General features: G+C 43.6%; 1 protein-coding gene across 1 annotated transcript in view; it reads right to left on the reverse strand.

Annotated features, from left to right (window-relative positions):
* LOC115648135 (protein eva-1 homolog C-like) overlaps positions 1 to 22,135 on the reverse strand; it is a 315,587-nt gene that overhangs the window by 137,094 nt on the left and 156,358 nt on the right. Inside the window, exon 5 of the mRNA XM_030555305.1 lies at positions 3,356 to 3,499. Within this exon, the coding sequence (XP_030411165.1) occupies positions 3,356 to 3,499 (144 nt within the window). The remainder of the gene's footprint in view (positions 1 to 3,355; positions 3,500 to 22,135) is intronic.

The following is a 22,135-nucleotide window of genomic DNA, read 5'->3' on the forward strand; positions in this document are numbered from 1 at the left end:
ATCTATAACATTTTTCACCCAGAAAGATCCTAAAGTGCTTCGCAAGCTATGGACACATACAACAGCACTGATATGCAGCCAGCTCTTGGTTAAGGGCAGTAGCCAGAGCACACCAATGCAGGATGAGGAGATTTTAGTGAAGGGCTCCTGGGCAAATATCTGCTTTTATAAAAAGTACCATGGGTTATTTAACAGTTACATAGAGAAAACAGGCTTCCAGATTTTTAAAGAGTTCATCTGAAAGACCTACACATAACAAACTGCACAACAACCAACTGATCACCTCAGTCGTCTGAAAGGCAGTGACGGCCCTAGGGAACCTAGAGTTCCAACATGATGTTTTGACCACTATGCCATCATCTCCAGTAGTTGTGCCTAATGGTTGAGCATCTTCACTTCTCTTTGACTCTGCCTTCCCATGCTGTAAAAAGCAGAGTCATTCTTCTGTCTCATGAGAACCCAGCCTGAGCTAAAGTGCTTAAACACCGTTATATTAAAGCTTCCTTATAGTCCCCTCCCTGGCTCTTAGTCTCCTCCTCAGTTATCCACACCTCATTTTTCTGAAGCTTCCCTGTTATCTGAAGCAGAGTTATGTCCTTTAAGTTCAGCTGAAAATGCCTCCCTGTTTTAGATAACATGATGCGAGGGACTCGGTAACTGAGTGCATGCTGTATATAAATCCCTGGAAGAGACCCCACAAAAGAGTCCAAGATTCACACAGGGGAAACAGCCCAAAACAACAGGTTTATGAGTCACCTTGCCAGTCAAGGCACACCACCTTCCATTCCTAGCGATCAGTTTCTTTGCAGAAAAGCAAGGCAACTGGGAGTTGCCTTACCGAGTGGGAGGTCTGTGCTAACGAGGCCAATTCAGTTAGGGTGGATGTGGCCATTCCCAACCGTTGACAAGAAGGGGTGAACGTCAACAGAGGGAAAATTATTTTTTGTAGTGACACAGCCACTCCCAGTCTTTATTCAGGCCTAATTCGATGATGTCCAGTGTACAAATACAACTATAGTGACCTCACACTTGCTAAGACAATTCCCATCTTTTCATGTGCTGTATATTTATACCTGCCTACTGTATTTTCCACTCCATGAATCTGATGAAGTGGGTTATAGCCCATGAAAGCTTATGCCCAAATAAATTTGTTAGTCTCTGAGGTGCCACAAGGACCACTCGTTGTTTTTAAATTATATTTTGTAACCCGTTTCTTTAATGAATCAAGCTTAGTTTGCGTGTTTTATTTTATTTGCTTAGTAATCTACTTTGTTCTTTTTGCTATCTCTTTAACCACTTATAATCTACCTTTAATAGTTAATAAATTTGTTTTGTTTATTATTAAACCTAGTTTCTGTAATTTCTAACTTGGGGGGGGGGCAGGAAGTTGTGCATATCTTCCTCCACATTGAGGGTGAGGGTGAATATATGAACTTACATTTTATAGATTTCGCTGCAGCACAAGACAATATACCTTTGGGTCTGCACTCCAAGGGAGGTGGACACCTGAGTGCTGGGGCAAGTCCCTTAAGCTGAGTCTTCCCAGAGCTGATTTCAGTGTCTATGTTGTTCTGCAGCTGGGTGTGGCCATGCCTATGTGTGTGCTGGTGGAGGCTTAAGAGTCTGGCTCAGCAGAACAGTGAAAAAAGGACCCATGCTGGCAAAACAGGTGGCTCAGAGGGCATCTTAAAGGGGGCAACCTGTCACAGTAACTAGCAACTGGGAATACAGGATCTGATTCAAAGCTTGTTAAAAAGAAAGACTCCCATTGACGGTAGTGTGCCTTGGATCAGGCCCATAATGCAGGGGCCCAGCAATGTGGCATGTGCATCAGGAAGAGATTTCCAGTTGGAAGTGCCTCTCCTGGGTTCATTTTGGTTTGTATTTGGATTTCAGGATGTTTGTTGCATCACGTCAGGTTCTATTCCATCACCATATTAAGGCTCTCCCTACTGGTCTCTAAGATAGCTAATACACTCACGGGGCACTCCCCAATAGGAAAATTCACAGCTGTGTCAACATGCCCACATGCTCAGGGTTTAGCTGATCGCCATATTTGGGGTTGGGAAGGAATTTTCCTCCAGGGAAGATTGGCAGAGGCCCTGGAGGTTTTTCACTTTCCTCTGCAGCATGGGGCACGGGTCACTTGCTGGAGGATTCTCTGCACCTTGAGGTCTTTAAACCATGATTTGAGGACTTCAATAACTCAGACATAGGTTAGGGGTTTGTTACAGGAGTGAGTGGGTGAGATTCTGTGGCCTGTATTGTGTAGGAGGTCAGACTAGATGACCAAAATGGTCCCTTCTGAACTTAAGTCTATGAATCTATGAAAAAATCCACTCTGCTTCTGCTACCTCCATTCAAAATACACTCCCTTGTCTTTTACTGCCAAAGGAAGCAAGAGACTTATAAACAAACTCCCTTAGCAAATTGCCCCTACACAAATCATTCCCAAATGTTATGAATCAGTAAAATTCCATCACTGGACAAAGAGGGACCTGATGCTGCTTTGAAACCACAGAAACATGGGGAGGAATAGTTATTGCTCTACCGCGAAACCCTGATGCCTGGTTAAGTAGAACCACAATGTAAATCTAATACTATGACACATGGAACCATATACAGTCTATGTAATAGTTACCACTGATCACACTACTTTGGATAGCAAATACCCCAAGGTTTGTTTGATGATGTTTGGGTTTTTTTCCATTAACTCGGTGGGTGCTAATGGAGCAACGTATTTCTCATTTTTTTGTTTAAAATGATAGACACTGAGAACCAGAGACCCTACCTGAGACCAAAATCTTGTTGCAAGCAAATACAACAATATGCCAGTGTCTCCATGCAGAATGGGAGCATCAGCAGAGTTATCCCTTTACCAAAACTCATACGGTGGGATGGTGATGGATGATTTAAAAAAGATTCTTTCCATAAATTCTGCTTTTCATATCAATCTGCTGACAGGAAGAACTCAGCATTAATCCATCCACAGAGGCTGCCAGGCCTCTAGTTAGTCTACATTCCCGAACAAGGTTGCCACACACTGCACAATCAGCTTGGTGAATGGCAAACTTCCATGCATTGCCACAGTAGGTTGACCACTTAGTTCATGAATCAGAACAAAAGCAACACATAGAGAGGGCACATGGGGGGTCATGTGCCCCCTCAGATATAACTGCTTTGCTTGTACTAAGCATGCTTACATGGACTGAGCATGCTCAGTAACATCTGCTGAGGCCGCTGCCCTCACTCTGCCCTTACTTGTGTCCTCCCCAGCCCCCTACACCACACTATCAGCAGATGCGGGTCATCTCTAAACAAGCATGTTTCCAAAATGAATGTTAAAGAAGCTTACCACAGGTGTAGATAACATTGAGGTGCTTGTGGACACCTGGGTAACAAGGATCACCGAATTCATAGGTGCTGGCATACACACTGCAGCTTCTTTTTCCATGGCAGCGTCTGGTCATAAGCTGAAGAGCCGTGGCTGACTGACACTCTGAAAGGGAAAAAGATAGAGAACAGTTCTGAGTGCACACCACCCTTGTCAGAACCTTTGGGAGAAAACTTATCAAATGTAGGCTAGGAACAACAGATCAGCACTTTGACACTGATGTGAAATACTTCAAGGCCTCCAAGCCTGCACCATGAAGAGGATACAACTCTAAACTTATCAGTTCAAAATCATGGGCTAGATAAGAGGTGACCAAACTACTGCAGGTGGGAGGGGGAAGAAACCAGGAACTTTCTTTCTCATTGACAAAACAAGGTTACAAATGAGGCAGGTTTGTTTCCAGAGGGGAAAAAATGACCCATTAAGAGATAATAATAATACCTAGATCCTACAGACAACTTTTCTTCTGTAGAGCTCAAAGCATTTTACAAAGGAGGTCAGTTTTATTATCCCCATTTTACTGATGGGGAAACTTAGGCACAAGATCTATGAAGTGGCTTGCCCAACACCATTGAGCAGAGTAGTGGCAGCACTGGGAATAGAAGCCAGGTCTCCTAAGTGACAATTCAGTGCTCAATCCACTACAGACACATGCCACCCTATTGGCTAACCTAAGAGAATGTCACATGACCAGAGTGCACATGAATTCTAAGGACTTTGGATCATCTTGTGGAATTCCCATGTACCTATGTTCGGTTTTTATAATGGCACCTTGTGATGGTGCAGGAGTCACCACTGTGGCTGTCATAACATTTTTCCCAGATCTGGACCTTAGCATCCAAAATATGGGTGTTAGCATGAAAATCTCCAAGCTTAGTTACCAGCTTGGACCTGGTACGGCTGCCATCAGCTAGGAATTACACAGTGCCTAGCTCACTGTGGTCTCCCCAAAACCTTCCCTGGGGGACCCCAAGACTCAGATGCCTTGAGTCTTACAACAAAGAGAAATAACCCCCTCCCCTTGTTTCCTTGTTACTTCCTCCCAGGCTCCCCTTCCTGGACGACCATAGGAGATTCCCTGCTTCCAGTCCTGGAAACACAAGTACCGAGAGAGCTAATCTCTCTCCCTCCCTCACCCAGAGGGTATGCAAAGTCAGGCTTAGTAAATCTAACACAAAGAGATTTTCCCCCTGACTTTTCCTCCCACCAATTCCCTGGTGAGCTGCAGACTCAATTCCCTGGAGTCCCCACTAAAGAAAAACTCCAACAGGTCTTAAAAAGAAAGCTTTATATAAAAAAGAAAGAAAAAGACATTAAATATAGTCTCTGTATCCAGGTGACAATATGCAGGGTCAATTGCTTAAAAGAAAAATGAATAAACAGCCTTATCCAAAAAGAATACAATTTAAAACCTTCCAGCAACTACACACATGTAAATACAAAAGAAAACAATATAAACCTGTTGTCTTACTATTCTTGTACTTACAACTTGGAAATAGAAGATTAGAAAGCCTGGAGATAGAAAAATCACTCTCAGAGCCGAGAGGGTCAGACCCAAGACAAAGGACAAAGAACTCACACACAAACTTCCCTCCACCCAGATTTGAAAAAGTCTTGTTTCCTGATTGGTCCTCTGGTCAGGTGTTTCAGGTTACTGGTGTTACCCCTTTACAGGTAAAAGAACATTAACCCTTAGCTATCTGTTTATGACAGTGGCGCCTTCTGCTGGCTATCCTGGGAATTAGTTCTGGTTCGCTGGTGCGCTCTCATCTAGAGGCATCTCTCCACCATCGCTTCTGTCGTCAGGACCCGTGTCACTCTCAGGACCCTGGTTTACTCTTCTGGACACAGCCCTCCAGCTGTGCCCCACTCGGTTCTCTCCCCCCACTGGCCTTCCAATGTGGGGGCCAGCAGTCCTCTGTCCAGCCTCTTGCCTCAGTGGCAGGCTGCAGTCCAGGGTCTAGCCATTTGCGTCAGTGGAAACTGGGGCCAAGGGATGGGTGGGGGCGGCATTCACATACTGCATCACCTCCAATCCTCACCGTCTGTTTCCCTGAGTCATTTCTCTGCAGCTCTAGCACCTCCTCCGCCCTTGTATCAGGGCCCCAGTCTAGAAATGGTCAGCCGGGAGCTCACTCATGCATAGTCAGCACTACTCTGACTATGGTGGTGTCTCTTCTCCCTCCTTCAGGGCACCCAGTTCTCCCTCCTCAAACTCTAGGAAGTGACTGAAGCTTCTCTGTTCAGCAGCCCTTCTTATATGGCCCAGTCTGGCCCTGATGGGTTAGAGAGAAAACCATTTCCCCAATTGGCTGTCTCTACAAGCCCTTTCCTAATTGGCTGCCTCCTGTGTGGCCACCCCAGGGCTGCTTTAACTCCTCTTCCGCCAGTGTGGGGCAGATGCCCCATCACATACCCTCATGACAGCAGTATCTGAGTACCTTCCATAACAATAGCAACAGCGAACTCCCCAGTAGACTTCATGGTGTCTCTGGTTCTCCACCTTTTTGAAAGGGAGGACATGGAAACTCTGCTTGGGGTTCTTCTTTCACTGGTTTATTTTAGCTGGCTGGTTGACGTTTTTTTGTTTGTTGGGGGAGTTGGAGTAGATTTCCAAATCTCCAAACCTTCAGATTGTGAAGATACCATGGACTATATCAGAGGGGTAGCCATGTTAGTCTGGATCTGTAAAAGCAGCAAAGAGTCCTGTGGCACCTTATAGACTAACAGACGTTTTGGAGCATGAGCTTTCGTGGGTGAATACCCACTTCGTCAGATGCATGTAGTGGAAATTTCCAGGGGCACCCTCAACCCACCCAGCAATATCATCAATCTAACCAACTACACACTCAGCCCAGAAGAAAAGTCTGTCCTATCTCAGGGATTCTCTTTCTGCCCTGCCACCCCCACCAACATGATACAGTTCTGCGGAGATCTGGAAGCCTACTTCCGCCGTCTCCGACTCAAAGAATACTTTCAGGACAACACTGAACAGCGCATTGATACACAGGTACCCTCCCACCAACAGCACAAGAAGAAGAACTCCACATGGACTCCTCCTGAGGGTCGAAATGACAGTCTGGACCTCTACATTGAATGCTTCCGCCGACGTGCACAGGCAGAAATTGTGGAAAAACAACATTGCTTGCCTCATAACCTAAGTCGCGCAGAACACAATGCCATGCACAGCCTCAGAAACCACCCAGACATTATCATCAAAGAGGCTGATAAAGGAGGTGCTGTTGTCATCATGAACAGGTCTGACTACCAAAAGGAGGCTACCAGACAACTCTTCAACACCAAATTCTATAGGCCACTTCCCTCAGATCCCACTGAGGAATACACTAAGAAACTGCAACATCTACTCAGGACACTCCCTACACTAACACCGGAACAAATCAACATACCCTTAGAGCCCCGACCAGGGTTATTCTGTCTACTACCCAAGATCCACAAACCCGGAAATCCTGGATGCCCCATCATCTCGGGCATTGGCACTCTCACTGAAGGACTGTCTGGATATGTGGACTCTCTACTCAGACCCTATGCCACCAGCACTCCCAGCTATCTCCGTGACACCACTGATTTCCTGAGGAAACTACAATGCATTGGTGACCTTCCAGAAAACACCATCCTAGCCACCATGGATGTAGAGACTCTCTACACGAACATCCCACACACAGATGGAATACAAGCTTCAGGATCAGTATCCCTGATGATGCTACAGCACAACTGGCTGCTGAGCTCTGTGCCTTTGTTCTCACACACAACTATTTCAAATTTAATGACAATATATATCTCCAGATCAGTGGCACAGCTATGGGCACCCGCACGGCCCCACAATATGCCAATATTTTTATGGCCGATCTGGAACAACACTTTCTCAGCTCTCGTCCACTCACGCCCCTTCTCTACCTATGCTACATTGATGACATCTTCATCATCTGGACCCATGGGAAGGAGTCTCTGGAAAAATTCCACCACGATTTCAACAGCTTCCACCCCACCATCAACCTCAGCCTGGACCAATCTACACGGGAGGTCCACTTCCTAGACACCACGGTACAAATAAGTGATGGTCATATTACCACCACCCTATACCGAAAACCTACCGACCACTATGCCTACCTTCATGCCTCCAGCTTCCATCCCGGGCACATCACATGATCCATTGTCTACAGCCAAGCACTGAGGTACAACCGCATCTGCTCTAACCCCACAGACAGAGACCAACACCTACAAAATCTCCACCAAGCATTCTCAAAACTACAATACCCGCATGAGGAAATAAGGAAACAGATCAATAGAGCCAGACGTGTACCCAGAAGCCTCCTACTGCAAGACAAACCCAAGAAAGAAACCAACAGGACTCCACTGGTCATCACATACAGTCCCCAGCTAAAACCTCTCCAACGCATCATCAGGGACCTACAACCCATCCTGGACAATGATCCCACACTTTCACAGGCCTTGGGTGGCAGGCCAGTCCTTGCCCACAGGCAACCTGCCAACCTGAAACATTCTCACCAGTAACTGCACACCGCACCATAGTAACTCTAGCTCAGGAACCAATCCATGCAACAAACCTCGATGCCAACTCTGCCCACATATCTACACCAGCGACACCATCACAGGACCTAACCAGATCAGCCACACCATCACCGGTTCATTCATCTGCACGTCCACCAATGTAATATACGCCATCATATGCCAGCAATGCCCCTGTGCTATGTATATCGGCCAAACTGGACAATTGCTACGGAAAAGGATAAACGGACACAAATCAGATATTAAGAATGGCAATATACAAAAACCTGTAGGAGAACACTTCAACCTCCCTGGCCACACTATAGCAGACCTTAAGGTGGCCATCCTGCAGCAAAAAAACTTCAGGACCAGACTTCAAAGAGAAACTGCTGAGCTTCAGTTCATCTGCAAATTTGATACCATCAGCTCAGGATTAAACAAAGACTGTGAATGGCTTGCCAATTACAGAACCAGTTTCTCCTCCCTTGGTTTTCACACCTCAACTGCTAGAACAGGGCCTCATCCTCCCTGATTGAACTACCTCATTATCTCTAGCTTGCCTGCATATATATAACTGCCCCTGGAAATTTCCACTACATGCATCTGACGAAGTGGGTATTTACCCACGAAAGCTCATGCTCCAAAACGTCTGTTAGTCTATAAGGTGCCACAGGACTCTTTGCTGCTTTTACATGGACTATATGTCATTCAGAGCACTGTTGTTGCAAGTCTGCGACCTTTCAGGCTGGAACAATAGAACCAGAAGAGCTGAGAACTCCCATGTTTGTCTTAACAGGTGGTCAGAATTTTACCCTGACTGTGGCATGGCGTACACTAAAAGTTTACATCCACATAGCTACCTCTCAGGGGTGTGATAGGGTTTGTTTACACTATGTGGGGCTACAAAGGCAAAGCTGCAGCATGGCAGCTAGGCCATTGTAACCTCTCAGTGTAAACACATCCATGACAGAAGGTGTTTTTCCATCACCCCCCCACACACACCCACACACCCCTGCCAAGCAGCTTCCATCAACCATGCCGCGTCAACGCCATTGGTTAGGTCGACACACCTACAGTGCTCAAGCGGTGCAAATTTTTCACCATTGTGATTTCACACCCCTGAGCCTTGGCTAAGCACTGGAATAATGGTTAAGTGCTGGAATAAATTGCTGAGGGAGATTGTGGAATCTCCATCATTGGGGATTTTTAAGAGCAGGTTGGACAAACACCTCTCAGGGATGGTCTAAATAATACTTAGCTCTGCCTTGAGTGCAGGAAACTGGACTAGATGACCTCTCAAGGTCCCCTACAGTTCTATGATTCTATGTAGCTATGTCTATCTAAATTTTTAGTGTAGACCAGGCCAAAAATTGACACCCCGGAGCACCGTAGCTATGCCATCCTGACCCCTGCTGTAAATATAGCTAGAGTCAATGGAAGACTGCTTCTGCCTACCTAGCTACTGCCGCTCAGGGAGGTGGAGTTCCTACAGTGAAGAATAAATCCTTTCCATTGCTGTAGAATGTCTCTAGACTACAGGGCTACAGCGGCATAGCTTCAGCGCTCTGTAGTGTAGAGAAGCCCTATGTCTGTTCAAAGACCAAAATAATTAAACTTTTAATTGCTGAATCTAAGCAGAAATATCCAGTGTGGCTGGAAATGCTGGGCATATTGGACCATCCCATTCATCTGGATACATTTTGAATATGCAAAACAACAAGGTGAATATTCAGCCAGCTATTTTAAATCAGGATGTTCACTATTGTTCTCATGAACTAAGGTGAAAATGACTTTAACAAATCTAAACACTGGACTGCATTCTGGGTCTCATAGTGATATTTGGTATTAACTATATGAATATGGACAAATAGAATAGAAAAAATTTCTCAGACATTAAGTGATTTTTAAAAGCAATAATACAGAGATATGTAGAAGGTGGGGGCAATATCTGCAGATATTGCCATAAAGTGGATAGAATTATCACAACTTGTTATGCAGTTAAAACAGGAATTGTTCAGGCGCTCACAGAAGCGACAAGGTGAGAAATCATCCAGATGTCAATCCCCTGCATTACACATTGAATGAAAAATGTCAGCGAGCCATCAGACCCTCAAAACAGGGCCAGCTCCATCAACCACTTCAAAGGGCTGGCGATAAGGAGGCCATTCAGCTGAATGCCAAAATGTCATAATCTAGAGTCTTTAGTCCCTTGTTAACTGACAGTGAAGATGTCAATAACACGTCTGAGAGACAGCTGAGTGATAGATGAGATTACAGCACACTCATAAATCATGAAGTCTCCTTCATGACATTCAGAGCTTTAGAAGTGATATTCCGAACTTTTGTTTTACACTTGGGTCCCACAAGCATCACTGTAAAAATGTTCACAAGGCTCAAATTGAGTTGCATGATGTGGTGTATGCAGAGAGTAATGTAGAGGTCCCAAAATACCTGGGGTTTGTTTTCAAATGACACAAATTCTATAGTGGAAATATTAAGGAAGTTATTTCTGGCATTGATTCAGTGAAACCTGCACAGGAGATCACTCTTATGAAGGGCCTTCTGGCACTGACAGACTCCAAAAAATCCTCTATTTATTAAATAAGACTTAGTTTGGAATTCAACTGGAGATGTACACATGGTGAGAAATAAACAAACCACCATTTTCACCAATGAGATTGCATTTGTGCACTTTCAGTGTTATCTACTTGTCTTACCAGGAAGGTATACTGGCTGCTCTTGGCAAGGAGATGTGTAGCTCAAGGCAGTTATCCCACTTAGCACAATTTTAAACCAATAAAAGCCAGAAATGTGGATCTTGAGGAGATCTAGATGAATGGTTCAAACAAAGCATAAGAAGCATTTGACGTTCAAACCAGCCAAACTTATCATCAATTCTGAGGTTAGCAGTTTACTGCAAGTGTGACGACCGTTATCTTGGCCAACAAACACACCAGTGATTGAACAATGAACCTGTGGAGCTAAAATCACGAGCTGCTACAACTTGAGCAAATGAGCCAAGGCTGTTTACTTCAGGCTGTAACAGACTCACAGGCTGCAAATTGGCCTAGTGGGGGAACATGTAATACACACACATTCCTTATGGGATTGTATCATTTCAGAAGACTCCATGGGCTTGCAGCCCATCCTCAAAGATCAGGAGATAGGAAATTGGTGTCAGTCCCTCCCTAGAGTGTGGGCTCAGCAGAATTAGCTTCACAGCAAGATGCAACTATTGTACAGTGCTGTGTTCTTCTACAACATGGTGGCATAAAATCATCATTGCACTGCAAAATATTCAGAGTCCAGATTGCCCATAGACCCCGTACCCAAACCTCTTCATGGCTTCCAGACCCTGATCTTGAAGTGCTACTAGAATGCTAAATAGGAAAACTACTTTCTTCACTTCTGTTGGGGGAGAAGAAAGGTTGGTGTGTTTTTACAACAGCTCTTACCAACAGGTGTGGGAGGGACAGGTGTGATAATTTGGATGGAGGAAGGCAGTATGTTAATTTGGAGGAATTTTTATTTTTTCTCTTGCCCTGTGTTAGTGTTTTTTATGTTAAATAACATACATGTGTAACTGGGCACATTTTAGAAATCTAAAAGTACAGCATGGGATTTTCAAACACTTTCAGCATTGGCCTAACTGCTCCTACTGAGGAACTGAGCTTGGTCAATGCTGAGAGCCTTTTAAATCCCACCCATCGATAACGTAGATCAAATCTTATTGCACAGTGTAAAAGCACTTTAGGTTGCTACATTGGATAGTTATTCAAACAGACCCCACTTACACAGGACAAACAGAGTAAGCCTCTGTTTTCAGAGTAGTCCTGAATTGTTTCTGTGCACTGCAGATATGCAGCTCGCTATTTCCGTTCCAGTGAAATTGTTAAACGTGAAATTGCTCAGCGTATAAAATGAGTTTGCTAGCCATTCCATTGTGCTCTGGACTCAGTCATTTAACTCATCAAGCAGTTGGGGTTGGGTTGTTTTTTTGCCTGCTTCTGCCACCATTTTACAGCTGAAGGATTGGAAGGGAGAACCACTGTTGTTGAATTAGTGACTGTCATATGATCCCCTCAAACTCTCCTGCTTCAGTGTTTCATTTCACAGTTCTTAATCTGAGCTCTCACCAGATAATTCATCCTACCGGTTGCATTCGGTGTTAAAGAGTTGCCACGCCGACATAACCCTCAGGATCTTCTTTCTCTTTATCAGTCTTACCTCTGAGCTGGTAAAACCCAAATCAAATGTCAGGTTTGACTAGTGAGGCCACAGAGCTACGAGGAAGTGCTTTACCCTATGTGAGCATCTCACACACAGCACTGAAGTGGTTTTAAAACTGAAAACTTGAATCAGTCTCAATAATGCAGTGGCCTTATCATCAGACTCACTGCAACTAATGTATTTGAGTCCTTGCTAGCATGACTGCTCCTTTACTGCCTCCCTTGGCAAAAATTCCAAATGTAAGCCACTCTCTATCACATCCTCATATACTTAAAGCAGGTACTTTGGTTATTCATTGCCACACATTTTAATTTTCCCTTGGTACAACAGCTAACCAGAATCCATTTCTAAAAGGGTAACCAGACTCTGGCAGTCCCAGCAAGACAGTCAGGGTTTCAAGGGATACTGCCATGTACATAAGAACATAAGATTGGCCACACTGGGTCAGACCAATGGTCCACCTACCTCAGTATCCTGTCCTCTCACAATGGCCAGTGCCAGATGCTTCCAAGGGAATGAACAGAACAGGGCCATTATCAAGTGATCCAACTCCTGTCATCCAATCCTATCTTATGGCAGTTTGAGGTCTAGGGACACCTGGAGCATGGGATCAGCTCCTTGACCATCTTTGCTATTACACATTTGTGGACCTATCCTCCATGAACTCATCTAATTCAACTCATTTATACTTTTGGCCTTCACAGCATTCCATGGCACTGAATTCCACAGGTTGACTGTGTGCTGGGCGAAGACACAGAATCATAGGACTGGAAGGGACCTCAAGAGGTCATCTAGTCCAGTCCCCTGCACTAATGGCAGGACTAAGTATTATCTAGACCATCCCTGACAGGTGTTTGTCTAACCTGCTCTTAAAAATCTCCAGTGATGGAGATTCCACAGCCTCCCTAGGCAATTTATTCCAGTGTTTAACCACCCTGACAGTTAGGAAGTTTTTCCTAATGTCCAACCTAAACCTCACTTGCTGCAATTTAAGGCCATTGCTTCTTGTCCTATTCCCAGTGGTTAAGAACATTTTTTCTCCCTCCTCCTCCTTGTAACAGCCTTTTATGTACTTGAAAACTGTTATTTCCTCCCTCAATCTTCTCTTCTCCAGACTAAACAAACCCAATGTCTTCAATCTTCCCTCATAGGTCATGTTTTCTAGGCCTTTAATTCTCTTCTCTGGACTTTCTCCAATTTGTTCACATCTTTCCCAGATGTGGTGCCCAGAACTGGACACAATATTCCAGTTGAGGCCTTATCAGTGCTGAGTAGAGTAGAAGAATTACATCTCATGTCTTTCTTACAACGTTCCTGCTAATAGATCCCAGAATGAAGTTCAGTTTTTTGCAACAGTGTTACATTGTTGACTCATATTTAGTTTGTGATCCACTATAACCCCGATAGCCCTTTCTGCAGTACTCCTTCCCAGGCAGTCAATTTCCATTTTGCATGTGTGCAACTGATTATTCCTTTCAGCACTTCCCTTGGCCTGCACCGTTTCCTGCAGCTCCCATTGGCCTGGAACGGTGAACTGCGGCCAGTGGGAGCTGTGATCAGCCGAACCCGTGGATGCAGCAGGTAAACAAACCAGCCTGGCTCACTGGGGCTTACCCTGTCGGGTCACGGGCCAAAGGTTGCTGGTCCCTGTTTTAGGTGCTTATAAATGGATTGTTTTATTATTTGCTCCATTATCTTTCTAGGTACTGAAGTTAAGATGACTGGTCTATAATTCCATGGGTTGTCCTATTCCCCTTTTTATAGATGGGCAAATATAACACCTTTTTCCAGTCTTCTGGGATCTCTCCCATCCTCCATGAATTAAATCTACCATTCTAATTTCACTACATAAATGGAGTCAAATGCAAACATAGCAAAGATACGCCATTAATGGTGGAAAGTGTGTGTGGGGAGGGGTTTCCCCAGTGTTAAGAATCTAGGCGAGGGATTATTTTTTTCTGTCTAATTTTATTTTGAAAATTTCCCTTTAAAAAAAATCGCTATAGCACATAGACATATGATCATTGTGGTGTGTGTGCAGGAAATATTTTGCTGCTCATGATTAGAGCTCTACCAAATTCATGGCCATGAAAACAGGTCTTTTGTGTGCTTTTACTCTATACGATACACATTTCATGGGGGAGACCAGCATTTCTCAAATTGGGGATCCTGAACCAAAAGGGAGGTGCAGGGGTGTCACAATGTTATTTTAGGATGGGCACGGTACTGCCACCCTTACTTCTGTGCTGCCTTCAGAACTGGGAGACTGGAAAGCTGTGGCTGTTGGCCAGGTCCAGCTCTGCAGACAGTAGCATAGAACTAAAGGTGGCAATACCATCCCATGCCATCCTTACTTCTGCGCTGCTGCTGCTGGCGCTGGCTCTGCCTTCAGAGCTGGGCTCCCAGCCAGCAGCCACCGCTCTCCAGCTGCCCAGCTCTGAAGGCAGCACCGCCGCCAGCAGCAGCGCAGAAGTAAGGGTAGCAGTACCACAACGCCCCCTACAATAACCTTGTGATCCCCTCCAAACTCCTTCTTGGGATCAGGACCCCTATAATTACAACATCGTGAAATTCCAGATTTAAATAGCTGAAATCATGAAATTTGCTATTTTTTAAATCCTATGATCGTGACATTGACCAAAATGGGCCATGAATTTGGTAGGGCCCTATTCATGATTCAGTGCAATAATTGTTCTTTCATATGTGCATCACAAATCTTCATAAGCCCTGCTGTAAATTGGTCCAATATGCCTTTGTCTGATACATGAATCATACAAAATCGCTGAGTTGTTAATAAATAAATAAAAGCCCTAGAAACAATCCCCACCCATCTGTAGAGGGATGTTCTCTGAACCTGTGTGTTCAGCGCAGCAAGCAAAGTATTCATTTCATTTTTCTTTTAAAGATTTATTGTTGTTTTCCCACGTTTAACTGCAGATTGCATTTGCACCATACCCTGCAAACCGCAGAGTAACCTCAGAGTTTAACTTGTCAGGAGGATCCACTGATTAACTATAATTAAAGGCCACAAAAAGGAGCAACACTGCATAAGTTCATCTCTTCCAAAGGCATATGTTAGAGTGAGGAATTGGGAATTGGAAGCTGAGTGGAGACGTCTAATAAATAATATGATTTTATGACTTCTTGTACACGAATCAAGAATGTGCCTCTATCCAGAATCATAACCTACAGTAAATTCTTAGTTCTGCTTACTATCTCTGAGGGGAACATGGAAGGAAATATGTAAGAGGCATATTCCCTTCAGAGATATCCAATTAACAAGTGACATATCTCTAGTGGAAAGCATCCTATAGTGCTGAGAAAGGGATTTCTCTCCAGCACAGAACATTCACCAAGACTGAGGTTTTTCTAATGCCCTGAGTATTTTTAATGATACATGGTTAGGGCCAAGAGGGGGAGGCGAGGATGTAGAATAGGAGCAGTCGGGGGTCAGCTGAATACAAGGAAAGAAATCTGGTTCCTGCAAAGGTCAGGAGAGGTCTGAACCAGCACTGTGGTTATCTACTCTGAAGTCTGCCAAAATGAGAAAAGCAAAGCAGTGAGAGAGAGAAAAAGATTTGAATGGGAAAAGTGATTTGAACTTTGCGACTGGGGTGCAGGTCTTACAGCCTTCACATTTTACCCACCAGTGACTCAAAACTGCCTCTCTCTGTGAGAAGATGTTATAAAAGGGAAGGGAGTTCATTTCCCACTCCCTGTTCGTTTCTCAGATTCTTTTAAGATTCTACTCTAGTTGTTACTGACACAATATTCAGCCCCCACATAAAACTTTTTAAATATTAACCTGATCCTGAATAAGTAATGTACGATGTTGTATGATAACATTTGACTGAAATTTTGCTTTAATAGAGAGTTAAAATAAACCAAGAAAGCTTAATGTTACTTATGGTCCCTGCTACAGCTGCAGACTTAGCTGGCATGATAACTTGTAAAAAATGACTTCCTATGGCACTGGTCACAGCTCTTCCAGAAAACACACCAAATCTCTGATGTTTTCCAATTCCCCACTGTGTAAAGACATAGCTAAAGTGTGAACGGGTCTTTAAAAGTCAGTGTAAGCGTACATCTACACTGCACACTTCTTTCAGCACTATGTAGAGAACATACACTACATGGCCCACAGCAGTGGTATAAATAGCAGTGTAGATGGTGAGGCAGTGCTTAGGGAAATAAAATACACTCCCGAATCCTGTGGGTATGGACCCGGGTATGGACTCACAAAGCCTGGCCTTCCTGTCTACACTGCTGTTTTTAGCAGTGCAGTGTCCTGCTGCCTCCCCACTGCAGGAGTCCTTTGCTGCAGTGGGGAAATGTTCCAGCAGTTCCCTGCAGATGGCCAGCAGCTCCCTGCTGCAGGAGTCTTTCTGCACCCCAGTGAAAGACTCTGGCAGCAGGGAAAGGCTCTGGCCAGAGGGAGGCAGCGGGGAAAGGCTCAGACAGCTCTGGAGATACACGTGTAGCCACAGCCGCCGACTTTCCAAAGTGCCGGAGAGTGCTTGATCCCCGGCTCTGCCCCCACTCCACCCCTTCACCCAAAGCTCCACCCCCTTCCTGCCCCGCTCCACCCTGCCACTTCCTGCCCAGTTCCGCCCCCTCCCTCAAACATGCCATGTTCTTGTTCCTCCACCTTCCCACACAAAGCCTCCACCAGATCGCAAAACAGCTGATTGCGGCAGGCAGAAAGCGCAGGGAGGGAGGGCGAGGCATTGATCTGTGGGGCCTGCCAGCAGGCAGGAAGCACTAAGGGACAGCTGATAGGGGTCAAAAACCACCACTTTTTTCCCCTGGGTGCTCCAGCCCTGCAGCACCCATGGAGTCGGTGCCTATGCATGTAGCGACACACCATAGTGTGGATGCAGCCTGATTTTCACTGCGGTGAGTAGCTGCACACACCCCACATGCTGTCAAAAGAGATGTACAGTATAGGTGTAGCCTAAAAGACAATTAATAAAGGAATTTTAATCCATGACCAAGGATCTTAGGCCTCTCTCTATGTACAGTAATACAAATAATAATAATACGGAGCTAGTTTGTATACAACCATAGCTCTACAAATACAGTGGTGCCCAGATGCCACAGTAAGGGGCGCAACAGAAATACATATAAGAAATACTTTTGGAGTCTCTTCCTGGCAGCAGTTTATAAAGCCCTCAAAAAACTTCAAACAGCAAGTAAGAGTGAAAAAGCCAAGCCGCAAATGATCCTGCATCGCTGAGATTCCTGAAAACCAACAGTTAACAAAACAAAAGAATATACCTAATGAGAAAGGATCAAAAAGTGCAGAGGGCCGAGAAGGGAAGACCAGGAGACAGTGAAAAGACTCCAGAGACACAAATCAATTAAGATGATGTCCTTGCAGAAACCAGAACAATAGAAATCCCCTCCTGAGACCTGGAAAAGCCTGCAAAAAAATTCCCACTCCTTAAAGCAGTGAGTAAGAGAGACTAATTCTAGCAATGGCTGAGACAGACTATTAATGAAAACCATTTCAGAAAAGCACTTCCAAGTCCGAGTGGAAAAAAGTGACTATCCTTGATAGTGCATTTGGTTGCATGGAACTGTTGGCATTAACAAAAGGGAAATGTTGATACAAGATGCATGATAGCACGGAAATCTTTGTGTTGAGTGCAACTGCACTTAACATTTAATATTTGTACATTTATTGAATGCAGTTGGGAGGTAATTACAGTAAGAAATCTATATCTCAGAGTTGAAAAGGTGTGACACTAAGGCCAGCTGTTGCTGAAAAGTAAATGTGATTGAAAAGGAGCAAATTACTCAACATACACTTCATGAAATTTAGGAAACTTGAGCACAGTCAGCCAAAAATGAGAAAGCAGCCTTTAAAAAAACCCTTTGCTTACATCTACAAATGTGCCAGTAACGAATCAATTGCAGGCTTGATTATTGATGCTATATATTTAAATTCAGATTTGTTTGATTAAATGTAACATGAAATCCTTTTTTCCTTGTATGTCTTGAGACCTAATTCATATACAAAAGTGCACTGGAGACTAAGGCGCAAGTCTTGCAAAGACTTACTTGCAATCTGTAAAGTTAAGCACATGTAAGTTTTCGCAGGCTTGGGGACTATATTTGGAATCTGAAAACAACCTGCCCCTTGGCTCTAAGAAGTCTTACAGAATCAAGAATTTCTGATCACATGGCTAGTTGTGAGCTACAGGGCATTCAAACCAAAAGGTAGAATAAGTGACATCATTAGCTGATTGCTTAGCCACTGTAACAAGACAATGATCTTGCTGTTCAATGTATCCATCACTATATAAGGATCCCAAATTCATCAGTCCATCTCTATTCAGCATGTGCTTAAGTGATTTGCTGAATACAGATATACTTAAGCCCTTTTTTAGATCTTTGCTAAGTTGGGACCAAAGGCTCCAAATAGTCTGGGACTTATTTATCTGACAGATTACCTCTCGCCCTCCTACCCATGGTGATAATACAATCTGGCAAGTCACTTCTTGCTAGGGGCATCTTGACTTAAACACTCCAAGAACTGCACCCCTGAAGGTTCCCCAGTACCTAGGTTTCTCAAGCTTCAGGAGTTCACTGTTAAGCTTGTTTGGTCAAGTTCTTGACTCACATCTGAACTATTTTTACAAGCAGGGTATGTGGATTCTGAACCTGGTTACAGAGGTGTAAATCCTGAGTAAGTCTGTGGAATTCAATTGAGTTATTACCAATTTACACTATCAGAGGGGTAGCTGTGTTAGTCTGGATCTGTAAAAGCAGCAAAGAGTCCTGTGGCACCTTATAGACTAACAGACGTTTTGGAGCATGAGCTTTCGTGGGTGAATACCCACTTCGTCAGATGCACCAAAACGCTCATGCTCCAAAACGTCTGTTAGTCTATAAGGTGCCACAGGACTCTTTGCTGCTTTTACGATTTACACTAGTGCAAGATCAGTGAGATCAGAATCTGGCCTTTCATTTTTAAATCTATTTTATATTGTTTTTAACTAATATCAAGTGCTAAGGAGATGGGTGTCTTTTACAAAACCAATCAATAAACAAACTCAACCCCACTAAAAGCTGAGACAAATGCCCCTTTTATTTCTTCAAATGGTATATTGTATATTATAGCACAACCCTCTAGTGCCACTAAAATTAAAGTTGTATCAGCATTTTCATTATGAACCATTTTCTTCTGGGGCTTATAACCAGGCTGTAAAAATTTGCACCAGCAGGCTCTTGGCTTTAAAATGATCCCAAATGTCCAGAAGGAAATTATTTTAATTATTTGTTTCAACATAACAAAAACGCTTACTGGCGTGATCTGCTAAATGAAGGGGGGAGCAGCTTCCTTTTATGGCCACCCAGCCAGTCAATTAACTATAAAATCTCTCTTGGTAGCTGTTCTCTACTTGCTTTACCTGTAAAAGGGTTAAAAAAACCAATAGGTAAAAAGAAGGGAGGGTGCACCTGACCGAAAGAGCCAATGGGAGGGTTAGAACTTTTCAAAATTGGGAAAAAACTTTCCCTTTGTTTGTCTGTCTGTTGGTCTCCAGAGATAGAAGGCATAGAGCAGGAATAGGACTGAACTATACTGTAGGAAGCTTTAAGTCAGGTATGAAAAACCATCAAATCTTATCTAGGAATTGCTTATCGGAAACCCCAGATATGTAAGTAAATCAGGGAATGTCTAGGAAGATGCGACTAGGGTTATTTCTTCTGTTTTTTATTGGCTTGTGGACTCCTCTGTGCTAACCCCAGGTGCTTTTGTTTTGCTTGTAACCTTTAAGCTGAACCTCAAGAGAGCTATCTTGATGCTTAATTTTTGTAATTTTTTTCTTTTTGTTTTTAATAAAACTTACCTTTTTTTAAGAACAGGATTGGATTTTTGGTGTCCTAAGAGGTTTGTGCACATGTTTAATAAGCTGGTGACAACAGCTGATTTCCTTTGTTTTTCTTTCTCAGCTCTTCCCGGGGGTTGGGGGGCTGAAAGGGCTTCAGGGTACCCCACAGGAAGAAATTCCCAAGTGCACTTTTCTGAGTTCTCAAAAAGGGTTTTTTTCTTTTGGGTGGTGGCAGCATCTACCCATCCAAGTTCAGAGAGAAGTTGTAACCTTGGGAGTTTAATATCAGCCTGAATGCCCAGTATTAATTTTTAGAATTCTTGTGGGCCTGCACCTTCTGCACTCCTAGTGCCAGAGTGGGGAATCAGCCTTGACACATGGCAAAAAAAACTATTTGCTAGATAAATAATATTTATATGAGGGTATGTAATTCAATAATAGTTTTGATTTTTTAAGTTATTTTAGATACTTAAGCTGTTTTTAAAAGAAAAAGTAAAACAGGCAAACTATGCAATGTTGAAAAGTTTTCTGAAAGCAGCCTTTTTACAGAATCACAGACTTTAAGGTCACAAGGGACCAATATGATCATCTAGCTTGACCTCCTGCACAAGGCAGGCCACAGAATCTTACCCCTCCACTCCTGTAACAAACCACTAACCTATGTCTGAGCTACTGAAGTCCTCAAATGGTGGTTTAAAGACTTCAAGGTGCAGAGAATCCTCCAGCAAGTGACCCTTGCCCTATACTGCAAAGGAAGGTGAAAACCCCTCAGGGCCTCTGCCAATCTGCCCTGGAGGAAAAGTCCTACCCGATCCCAAATATGGTGATCAGCTAAACCCTGAGCATGTGGGCAAGACTCACCAGCCTGACACCCAGGAAAGAATTCTCTGTAGTAACTCAGATCCCACCCCATCTAACATCCCATCACAGGCCATTGGGCATATTTACCGCTAATAGTCAAAGATCAATTAATAGCCTAATTTTGGCAATTAATGGATCCCATCACACCATCCCCTTCATAAACATTTGCCCCAATTTAAATTAGTATTCTGACAAGGATTTCATTTAAATTTAGTTAAGTATTGTTTATGAATTAAACCCCAACTGACATTTAACTCACATACCTGCATACTTGTGTTTTTAATTAGATATTTACTGTTCGGGCTCAAAACACATGTTCTTAATAATCAGCTATACTCATACAATAGTTGCTCCATTACATTTAAAGATAAGTACATAGGACCAGATTTACATTTACACTAAGTATCAGAGGGGTAGCCGTGTTAGTCTGGATCTGTAAAAGCAAAGAATCCTGTGGCACCTTATAGACTAACAGACGTTTTGGAGCATGAGCTTTCATGGGTGAATACCCACTTCCTCAGATGCATGATTACACTAAGGCCTCTTTACATCTATTTGGAAGCATAAATCACTGTGCAAGAGGGACAAAAAAAATCTCCAATTTATGGCGTTTTTTATATTGTCATGATAGTGTAAAGGCACTTTAATGTAATAGAGAATTTGACCCATAGGAAGATTTTGAATACCTAATTTCTTATGAGATAAAATTTTACACTACACATTTTAAATACATATGTGTACACTACAGTCTAGTATTGGTACAGGAACCACAAGATATATTAGGTAAATAATATAAGAGGTATTTACATGATGTACCATGATGGCTCTGGTTCAACTCACACACACATCTGCACCAAGAAAAGGAAATTAAGTACAAACTGAAATTACCTTCTGAGTCCTGCCTTGAAATGACAAAAGCCAGAGAATTTGCAGTGAACCAAAGACTCCTCTTCAGAATTCACTGCCCTGTTCCTATGTCATTGGAGCTGATGAGAGATGGAGTCATCCATTGTATGAACTGCCTCAAGCTATATGACTTCGTCCATTTTCTCTCTGCAAATTCTCCCATACAGACACTCATGAGAATTTGTAAATTTGGTCACAAGGGTCATTTCATTTCTCAGCGAATGCAGCTCTTTGTAGCAAATGACGGTGACATCCCACCCTGGAAGGAATTGCAGTTTTTCCTTGTGTCTGCCTCAGCATTCCATGGTCTGACCATAGGACGGCCTGAGTTCTAGTCCCCGTTCTGACACTAATACTCAGTGATACTAAACAAATCTTT

Source organism: Gopherus evgoodei, chromosome 3, assembly GCF_007399415.2.
Source record: "Gopherus evgoodei ecotype Sinaloan lineage chromosome 3, rGopEvg1_v1.p, whole genome shotgun sequence".
Lineage (NCBI taxonomy): Eukaryota > Metazoa > Chordata > Testudines > Testudinidae > Gopherus > Gopherus evgoodei.